The 10812-nt window shown below is 38.4% G+C and overlaps 1 protein-coding gene across 2 annotated transcripts in view; it reads left to right on the plus strand.

The window, feature by feature from the left end:
- Positions 1-1893: 1893 nt before the first annotated feature.
- The window catches only part of LOC110065428 (uncharacterized), a 14377-nt gene continuing 5458 nt past the window's right edge, over positions 1894-10812 (plus strand). For both annotated transcript variants that reach the window (XM_089292176.1, XM_089292177.1), the window contains exons 1-8: positions 1894-1991; positions 2777-2873; positions 3247-3330; positions 4974-5217; positions 6234-6393; positions 7957-8186; positions 8804-8863; positions 9136-10812. The exon at positions 9136-10812 is cut by the window's right edge and continues 1032 nt beyond it. In XM_089292176.1, the coding sequence (XP_089148302.1) occupies positions 2784-2873; positions 3247-3330; positions 4974-5217; positions 6234-6393; positions 7957-8186; positions 8804-8863; positions 9136-10812 (2545 nt within the window). In that variant the 5' untranslated portion in view covers positions 1894-1991; positions 2777-2783. The remainder of the gene's footprint in view (positions 1992-2776; positions 2874-3246; positions 3331-4973; positions 5218-6233; positions 6394-7956; positions 8187-8803; positions 8864-9135) is intronic.

A 10812-nucleotide genomic window follows, 5' to 3' on the forward strand; every position in this document is an offset into this window, starting at 1 on the left:
TTGCCTCGAATATTGCAGGAGTTGAAAAACGGCGCTCGGAAAACTTGCGGTTGCGGTCAACCTGGAGGCCATTCGATTCGAGTTTTGAATGAAAGGAGCGTTAGTGATGGTGGAAATTTGTGTCCTTTGTGGTTTTTGATTCTCAAATCAGTTTGAAATAGTGTCGGAGACAGCTTTTAGCTGCGATACAGTTGGCCGTGAGCTGTAGTGAGCTATACTTTGCTCGCTGTTGCGCCCTGAAACGGACTGGAACATTCGCATCGGAAAGCAAGGTTATGTCTTTATTTTAACTGATTGTAAGAAGTGATTTTGATGTTTTATTCCAGACAATCACTGTGTCAACAATTATTTTGAGACTGAGAAAAGTTCAGTGTTTTAAATAAATTAATCTCATAAACATTTTGTTTATTGGGTTTGTTAAATTCGAGATAAAGCAATGGTTCTCGGCTTACCAAGACTAACTTTGTGTTTGGTTTAGTCTCGCTCGACTGCCGACTGAGACTGCTCGAGTATTTTTTCAGAGTCATTTTCTAAAAAAGAAACGGCTTTATCTTTCTCCTTCCTGCTAGACTATGCTTCTTGTTCCTGTTCAATGCCTCGACAAGACTTTTTTGTACTTCATCTTTTGCCCAGTCATGAAAAACATTATCTAAATTCTCAAAACTTTCCGCCATTTCAAAACACAGAGGGAAAAACTTTGAAATGATGACGTCAATCGTGCGTCTGTCCTCTAATAGATCATAGGCGAGAACCAATCAAAATGCGAAAATTACTTGGGTTATTATATAAATCAAAATAATTCCGATGTGTGGAATTTAATAAGGTTTAAGGCAATCAAAAAGTTATTTGCAGCATCGCTTTGCTTGTTTTAATGTTTTGCCGTAAAACGTCGATATAGAACAGTTTTGCCCAGCGTACTAGTTATAACTAGTGTGTGCTATTCGTAATCTATTGTCGATTCTCATTATAATCATCTAAAGCCAGTATTTGGAGCAAGCGCAAGGGACAACCGAAATTTCGGGGTGTGCCAATCTCAAATTGCGAAGGTCTGGTCCTTAAATTTTTATTGGAAGACTGCCAAATGTTACGTTGTAGCTGAGTAAGGCAAGTATTTGCCTTTTGACAAAGGCTGAAGGTTAAAAATTTGCCACGGTGTTTGTAAAGCCATTTGTCTTCCCTTTTGTCTCTTTGATTTCCAAAAAAAAAAACCACAACCAGGACGGAAACTTTAAACTAAACTACTAAATCACATAATTGGGAAAATTCGCGAGTAACCTTTTCAAGGATACAGTTGCGAAATTGCGAAGCTACTAGAAGTACAAGACCCAAATCATTGTTAAAAGATTAAAAAACGCTATCCACCAGATAAATCGTTACCCAGTGAATAAATGCTGGCAATAAAACACGTTACGATATTCACGGGATAGAAATTTATTGGGCGGATAATAATTTTTTCAGGGCCCTGTCGTCTAATGGCTGCGCTGAAATTCGAAGTAGCTACATGTAATTACGTACGCTTTAAACAACTGGGTTAAGATTAATGGCCAATTGCCTTTGAGACACGCCTCATCACAACAAACATCTTGTCCAAGATGATAAATACGACTCCCATGATTCCCTGCAGGCGCATCTTATAAGGGGAATTGACCATTTCCAACCTTGTTTTATAACGTCTTACATTCACCAGCAATAAAATTTGGCATTGCACAATTGATCTAAGAGCCCATTTCTAGCTAGACATTGATTTTGGTCTCTGAAATCAGATCTTACGGAATCACTTAAATTTAGTTAAAGTCAAGTAATCGTGTAAGCACTATTTACAGGCACCTGTTTCAATAGAACAGCTGTGATGCCCTTCTGACCTAGATAGAACAAAAAGGTCTAGAAATTATTAACTACTTTAAAGCGACTGAACAGATAGTCTTAGAGACATTTCCCGCTGTATTTCAATCACTGGCCTTGTTCTTGGAACATGTAAATGATTTGTTAAGGTAGGTGAAAGGATTTTTCTCAGACAGGCCACGTAATCAGTTTAACATATTATTCTTGGAGGATGGTCGGTCTGAACTCTCAAGTTTCCAATTTATGAACAGCTACTATATTCACAAAAATTAATATGTGTTAATGACACTTCCCTCACGATTTTATCGTTCTGCAAGCGAGGCATTCCCTGATCATTTAGTTGATGTCTAGCTAAAAGTCCCATCCATCGGATAAAAGTGGTTAATTATGATATTAATAGGTACCCTTTAACGAGTTAGTTGCATCAATAATAATGTACGTGGTACCGGCAGCAGCCCTTTACCTCGCTTCTTGTGATAGTGGTTGGATCCTCTAGACAACAATGGTCGGTATCTTACCACTTGAAACCAATCGAAACAAAATATCCTTCCAAGTCAGTCAAAGTGCTAAACGTTCTTGGTGACAGCTGTGTGAAATTCGTAATATATAATATAATATAGAAAAGGAAAACGGCATCATTGAACAAAGTTCTGTTACGAAACCACTAGCGATTCCTGTATTACATTGAAACTTTTGTCTCAATCAATTGGGTCATTGGCGCAGTCTTCTAAATACTTCGAACTGAAATCCGTATATACTGAGCATTTAGAAGCCACTCTTCACGTGTTATCTAGTTGATTGGAAAGATAGAAGACGCCTAAAATCAAGTACGTCATTCCCTAGTAAAATGTTTTAAATTACAAGAATCAAAATTGCACTGCTTCTATGTAGTGGACAACATTTTCAGCATATGTTATATTCTTTGTGCAAACAGTTATCCAATGTCTGTCTATATGTATGCGACGGCAAACAGACGACTCGTATCATTTATAACAACGTCCCTTTGGATAGTGCTTGCTTTTGGTAAAGAGGTAAGAGAACATGATATCTTTGCTTTACCGTTATTGGTTGTTTCAAATTAACAACATTTTTTAAACCTGTGATATTTAATAACCTCAGGAAGTCCTTTTCTGAGTTTGAACCGTTGTTTCAAAATTAGGCGAGATGGAAAAAAAGTTCATTTGAGCTGCCACCGTTTTCAGTTGAAACATTTAATTACATAAAGTAAGATTTACTGAACGTAAGAAACTTTTGGCCACTTTCGCAGTTTTTTTAATGTTAGTGGAGTTCACCATCGTCCTGGTCGCCAAACACGTTTGCAGATGTACATGCACTGTTAATAATAACATTTATATATTTTAATAATGCACATGCGCTGTTAATAATGACTTACTAAATCAACAGCATGCTGCACTCGTCAAAAGGGATACAACACTTGATAATGTCAAAGCAATGTACAACAGATACGTAAGTGAGTCAAGAGGAAAGGTGAGTGTTACGTACTTAAAATAATGGTCATTGTTTTATTTTTGCTATTTATAATATATAGTTATAACATAACTAAACCAAAGCGCGCGCTCTGATTGGTTAATTTAGCGTCTACTATTTGCCCATGGGTGTATACGCTAATGACGTGTGTGCTAATGTTTACAAAGTGAATCTTTTGACAGACACTGTTTCCAAAGTAATGGCCGACGTCCTTCTGCCAGAAATGCGAAACTGTCTTCACAGTTGTCTGAAGATTAAACTTTATCGAGTTACTGGTGTGCAGTCGGTTGTCATGAATGAATTTTCGCGCGCTTGTTTTCTCTTGTCATGTAAGACTACACAACATTTTTTTGTGATGTAGCTCAATAAAAGGACTTCTGTTGTTCCAATGTCTCAATTTTATGTTATAAAACAAATGGTAAACGCTATAGCGTGCACTATCGAGTTATGGATGCACTTGGGAGGTTTGCTAAGCACTCAAGAAGCTACAGTCGCACGAGGCGATAGCCGAGTGCGACTCTTACGCTTCTTTCGTGCTTAGCAGCCTCCCGCGTGCATCCATAACTCAACTGCACGCTATGGCGTTTACCATTTGTTAATTATAACATATCAATGTATCTGGTAACGATTAGACTGCAAAACAATCGTCTCTCCCCATTCTCCTTCGCCGTTTTTACACTCGCTCCAAACCTTTCGTTCGAATATTGACCGTCGCTCGCGTTCGCAAAAAATACGACTGTTTTGCAGCCTAGGTAAGGATGCCCAGGGAAGCGAATATGCCTCATGCAAAGGACTATCTTAAAGATACCTAAGGCTTAATAAAAAAATAAAAATCTGCCATCGACACACAATCAAGGAAATTATTGAAAATTTCCATATTCACTGAACTTTTGAATAGCGTTACACTGTAACAGGGATTGACATCAACGAAAAGTCATCTTTCTAAGATGACTGTTGATAAACGGCATCTAAAAAGTTAATGAAACCTATAACAGGCGATAGTTGAGGAACTCAGCAAAATTAGTTGCTTTGCTCGCTTTTTCTGGCCTTAATCGTGCACTATAACACAATCCTCCGAAGGAAAAAAGATGGCGACTGGTACATTTCTCCATAATTCTTAGCGCACGAAACGCATAGAAAAGTCCTAAAACCTTCAAACTTGGCACACAAAATGTCTTTAACACAGGGTCAAACATTCCAAAAATATGGCTTTCCTTGTACTTTATGAGCCGTGTAAGGTTCGCATGGTAGTGGTAAAATGTACAGCTGCCGTCTTTTTTCCTATGGAGGATTGTTTTTCTACGTGTCTGCGAGCACCTGGCAGAAACAGATCTGTAAGTTCTGTAATTAAACCACAGTGTGCATGCGCAAATCTCGGAAAGATTCTGGGCTGTCATTTGACCTTCCTACTATTCTCCACTGCTCCAAATCCCACCGCCATTGAGTATAGTATAACCGCTGACAACAACAAATAACTAGGCGTTTCCTCGAAGGTTACATTCATAACTCTTCAACGTTAAATTCCTCTTGGTCTTTTGTCTAGCTAAGGAATCTGAGACGTTTTGCAGAACCTGATATTTTGTTGATCGTGCTAACTTTATCGCCTCTACTGTAAGATTTATTTTCTTTATTGTATCTTCCAGGCAAAGTATGCTGACGCTGGGAAAAACGCGTGCTCGATGGACCTGCCACCATCGGTTACCAACACACCTGGGATACTTCTTGTTGCTGCGTCTAGGGACGACTTCCAAGCCTCTCTCGGTTGTGGGGCTTGCGTTAAAATACTCGGTAGCGGTAAACCGGCTGCCGCTGACCTAGACGGCTCACCACCAGTCCAAGGAACTTTGAAAGGAATAATTGTCGATCAAGATGATTCGCTAAATCAAGGTATTGACTGTGTTCACTTTCGCTGACGAAGCTATGCAAAACAGCAAATTCATTGTCCGTGGGGGTACAAGGAGCTAAACTATAGAGCTAACCTCTAAAATTAGTTCTGTTAGAGTTTCACTATAAGACAGTGTGGTACATGTATATGTTAGAATGTTGTGTGCTCTCACCTTCGTTCTGTTTGCCAGTCAGTATACTGATAATGTTAGCTGTAATATGGCAAATAACACCATGGCCTCCTTGTGTAACCGTCCATTTCCTACCAGGGACAAGCAGCCTCCCAATTTTTAAATGTGATCTTATATTATATAAACACCAGTGAAATACCAGGATTTTTCCTTTCACTAAAAAATCATATCTTCATCGCGCGCAGTGAAGATACTATTTTTATCTTTCACACTGTGAAGATATCATTCCTTTTTGATGACATTTTTCTTTTGTCCCTTTAACTACACTTAAATTTTTTGATGAATGATCGAAACATCTTCGGATCTTCTTTGGTCGTCTTCGGCAATCTTCGGAAAATGTTCTGAAATGTTCGAAAAATGTTCGGAAGCGTTCTTCTGCCCTTCGGAACAATTTTGGAAAATCTTCGGAAATCCTCGGAAAGCGGTCGGAAATCTTCGGAAAATCGTCAAAAACGTCGTCATTAGTATGTTTATATAATAAAGAGAATATTACATGCGCTTGTGGATACGAATTTTAACTTCTCTTGCTCAACTCAATATCTCATCGAGTTGAACGCTCGAAGATAAAATTCGTATCCACGCGCGCGCATGTAATATCCTCTATATATGTACTTCTTAGATTTTCTTCTTTTTACTTTTTATGTACGGTTCACAGCACCACTTTGATAACAGTACTATTAGTACTGATTGGTTATTTATTTATTTATTTATTTATTTTTTAATTTTTTAATTTATATTATTTAGCAAAGCAAGGGGGTAACAGTTTACTCAAATATGGTTGATATCTTACCTCAAATTCTGTTTTCCATGTCCTATAAAATCATTTAGGAGACTTGGCTCTTCTCCCTCCTCAAAGTGGCAGTGGTTTGTGGGAGATCAACTTCAAGGCTACTGACTGCCCGACAGCTCTGGGACCAACTGGATACATCCAATTCCGTTTTACCGGCAGCAACGAAATGTATTTCAAATTGCAAGCAATGAATGCCAAGTAAGTAAAATTCACCAGGTCAAGTATGTCTTGAATTGGTCATTATTAATCATTAGTAGAACTTTACCAGAATACTAATGCAAATGCTGTAATCTGATTGGCAGAGCCGTTGAACACTATCAGCCATTAGTGTGCAGTGGCTGGAGGTCGTTTGCAAAATGGCGACGTTTTTTTGATTTTTCCAAAATATTGGAGGAAAATTTTGACGCAACTGGACAAATTCCTGAGAAGGCTAAACGATGGCCATTTACGGTTTCTTGTGCACGTGCACACAACTTCAATTTTGAATGATAATTCAATCCCAGTGATCTTTTTAAGGCGCAAAGTTTAATAGTACGTCGAGAAATAATTGGAAACCGTTGTTTGAAGTAAATTTTAGTAAGAATTCTACTAATTAACAATTAGGCTATTCGCTCTCAATTTCTATGAGGTGATCAACTATCACCTCATAGAAATCTCGAGCTCATAATATAATTGCTAATTAGTAGAATTCTACTAGTACACTAATGCAAATACTGTAATCTGATTGGCCGAGCCATTGCATACTATCAGCCATTAGTGTGCAATGGCTTAGTGTGGTCGACAAAACTGCAACATTTCCTCGTTTCTACGAAGTTTTGAAAAAACGTAAAAAACAAACGAATAAATAAAATTCCCCAGAAAACTAAAAGGAATGCATTTACAGTTTCTTGGATTAAAAAAGCTCGAAATTTTGTAAAGAAACTGATAAGCGTGCGTACACAACTGCAAATGTCAAATTGACAATTACTTCAGTCTGCGCGAATTCTCTAAAGCTTGAAGTTTAATACTAAGACCAGAAATAATTCGAATCGTTATTTGAACAGATTTGAGTTAGAATTCTACTAAAACAATTAGATTATTCGCTCTCGATTTCTACGAGGCTATAGTTGATTCGGCCCTCGTAGAAATTAAATCTCGAGCTCATAATCTAATTGTTAATTGTAAACCACCAAGATTGATTCATTTACCAAGTAATTTGCTTCAATGGCAATGTTTCTTATTCGTGTATTGTTTATAAGGTCGAAAGTGTGTGTGCCCTTTTTTATCACTTTATGCTCACACTGGTCGACCAATCCAATATAAGCTGAGCAGCAGCCATCTGCACGGAGTTCTGAGAAGCTCCATATAATGAAGCGATATGGATCTACTGTGGGTGTGACACTATTTACTAACCAAGTGATTTGCTTGAAGGCATTGTTTCCCATTCTTGAATCTGTTCAGACGTTTGACAGTGGTGTTACTTTATTAACCGACACAATGGACGAGAGAATTTCAGGAAGTAAAATGTTTTTGCCATTTTTGGACTACAGCACTAGGAAGATTTCAAAATGATCTATGTCACATCTACACTTTTTATTATCGAGTAATGTCTTTATAATAGCAGAAGGAAAGAAAGTCTCTTTGGAGTGGACCCTGTGACCAACGTACATTTTAGTGGCCTCAACACCATAATTCATTTTTCGAGTTTATTAGCTCATACTAATACTCACTTAGCCTGATTTTTTCACTGTAAAGCCATCATTATATGTCTCTCGCTTGCAGAGTTCCGGTAGCTGGAATTGAAGCATTCGAACGCGTGAAAGGCAAATGGTTTTGCCTCGCAAGGACATCAAATAACTTCTTTTCTAGCGAGGGAATGGGTGCTGTATCATTTCCACTAAAAGTTCGACTGACAAGTATCATGAATGAACAACTGGAGGCAACGATTTTAGCACTGAAAAACGACGTTGTCATTAACTCCGATGTTCAGTTCTCAGACACTAAAGTCAGAGGTAAGAGATACACCTGTCAGTATGCTTCGTCTTCCTTTATTGACTTGATTTATTTCTTACTTATTTCTAATTTATTTTATATCGTCTTTATTTACGTTTCGTCTATCTATTTAACGACGCTGCGGTGTGTAAAAGATGCTATATTAATACACTTTAATTTATCCTTATTACATTAGCATGCACATGTTCTTTTTTATTTCATTTATATGTATTTTTTCCACATATTTTGTACCGCCTGTATTGAACAACCTGCACAGTAAGCTTAATATGAGCGGGTAAATCTCTCCCAGTGTGATGTTTTGTTTCCGAATTTTTTTAGCCTGTTCCATGCTTCGGGTCAGTGGAGACCATCGAAAAAGCGAGCCGGCGAAAAAAAAAAGACTCAGAGAGCTTGGAACAGGTTACGAATTTATTCAATTAAATACGCTTGAATGACATCTTGACTGTCTGCCTGCTACGCAATCTGTCCACGCTACTAAATTTCTTTTCGTTTGCGTGGCTTACTGTTATTTTGACAAAAAGTAACCCGTGATTGTTATCTAACGTTACTGCATTGGATTAAAGTTTTTCTCCAACTGAGTAAAGCTCTGTTGATTTGACTTCGTGGATGTCCACAGGTGGATCGCCTGAAGGAATCCAGTGCTATGGTCAAGGTGACAGACCACCGTCTGGTGAAGGTGCGCTAATGGTTCTTTTGTATATATATATATTTTTTTCTTTTATGGCGTCGATGAAAAATCAATATTTTTTTAAACCAATTGCATTATCCGGAAATGAAGGCAAGTTTTATCCCCCTCCTCTCTAGTCTTATGTTTTGTTATTAATTGATGATACAACGAAGTTCGAGTTGGTTATCTGAATAAGCCCCTTTGATATATTGAGAAGAAGACAGATAATGTCCTAAAATGGATTGAGAAAATGAAAGTGCTTTACTCGATCTGAAAAATAGGTGATGAAGGATTCTGTGTGTCAAAGGAAGACGGAATTTACGCCGATCCAGAAGATGAGACTGCATTTTACGTGTGCGAAGGAGAAAAACCAACCAAGAAATTTTGTCCAACTGGCCTCAAATTTAATCCAGTCATCTCTGGCTGTGATATCCCAGAGGATGTTAAATATGTTGAAAATGAAGGCGATTCATCAGGGAAATCAAGTTCAAAAGATGACAGCAAGTGGACCTCTTTACCAGGAAATGAAGGACTGAAGGTTCTTTCTGTTGGTGTTCATCCAGAACCTCAAAAAGACGATAGTAAGACAGATTTGAAATTACCGCCCCCTCATAAATTATTTTCTATCAATATCTTTAATGGCGCTCACAGCCAGACAATAAACAAGCTCCACGACGGAAGAGTACACAATGATGTCAACAACGGTAGATTTCGGGGAAATGTACAAAATATGGCTGAAAACGTAACGACCATGGGGTCTATAACGAAGGAGAATTACAAAAAGCTGGAATCGGCATCTGCAGATGTTGCATTAAATGTTCAGGAACGTTTGCGAAATGATCAAAACAAAAAGATAAGCGAAACTCCGTCAAAGTTCATGGCACAGCAAACAGAATCAGCTAACAAGAACAAATTGAGCCAGGGAACTGGAAGACTAGACCACCGCGGAGAAAGCACATTCATTTCGCAAGATTCTTCTTCACCACCAGCAGAGTTAAATCCAAAGATTCCATTACGTCCTGCAAGTAACAGGCTTTCGTCAGGACGTCCTGAAAGTTCTGATAACAGAAAACTTCAAGCTGACCAGGATGTTGGAAACACGAACTCTTTACAAGGTCATCTCGGTCAACCTCCTCACAAGGTGTTCGCAATAAATATTTATGGCTCGCATCCACAAGCTGATCAAAATAGGATGAGTGGAGTCAAGGAGTTTGAAGTAGCAAATCAATATAGGGATACCAGTTCCTCAAACAATGGCCATAGGGTTCTTGCTGGGACGCAGGGTTTTGAAAATGATCATGGCGATGCCTTGAATACTCCTGAGCTCAAACCTGTGGGCGAGTATCAACAGGAACATCAGTCATATGCAGATCTTGGTACTAAAACAGTTGAGGAAAAGATATTATCCACAAACGATTCCACTGCAACAACACCACTTCATTTTAAACTTAAAATCAATATGGACAACACTGGAAAGCAACCCGTGATTAACTGCACTTTGTCCGAATGCTCTGAGAATGATTTTGCTGTAGAAGATTATAAAATAGCAGGGAAAGGCTCACAATCGCATCTACCTGCGTCAACCAATGAATCTAATGATGGTAAACAAACGTTTGTTCATCATCAAGATAATCATGGCTCTCAAATCACTAAAGAGGATGGTGATTTTCGGGTAACTTTAACAACTGACTCGTCAAGGCCAGTGGCTCAGCCACAGGCAATGCAAGAATTACGTGTGTCTCCAAACCAATTAGCCAGACCTTCGATAACATTCTCTCATACGCAGCCTATCAAAAATAATCCATCTCAGCTGGAAGATACCTCCCAAACTATCGTTCAGTCATCGCATAGTTCTTTATCTAAGGAGGCACAAGACGTCATTTCTTCACACAGAAATGGCAGTACGACAGCACAAACAGTATCTGAGAGCCCATTGGGAAATAGAATTAAAACACAAC

Source organism: Orbicella faveolata, unplaced genomic scaffold (genome assembly GCF_042242905.1).
Source record: "Orbicella faveolata isolate gen_17 unplaced genomic scaffold, um_ofav_v1 contig_24, whole genome shotgun sequence".
Taxonomy (NCBI): domain Eukaryota; kingdom Metazoa; phylum Cnidaria; class Anthozoa; order Scleractinia; family Merulinidae; genus Orbicella; species Orbicella faveolata.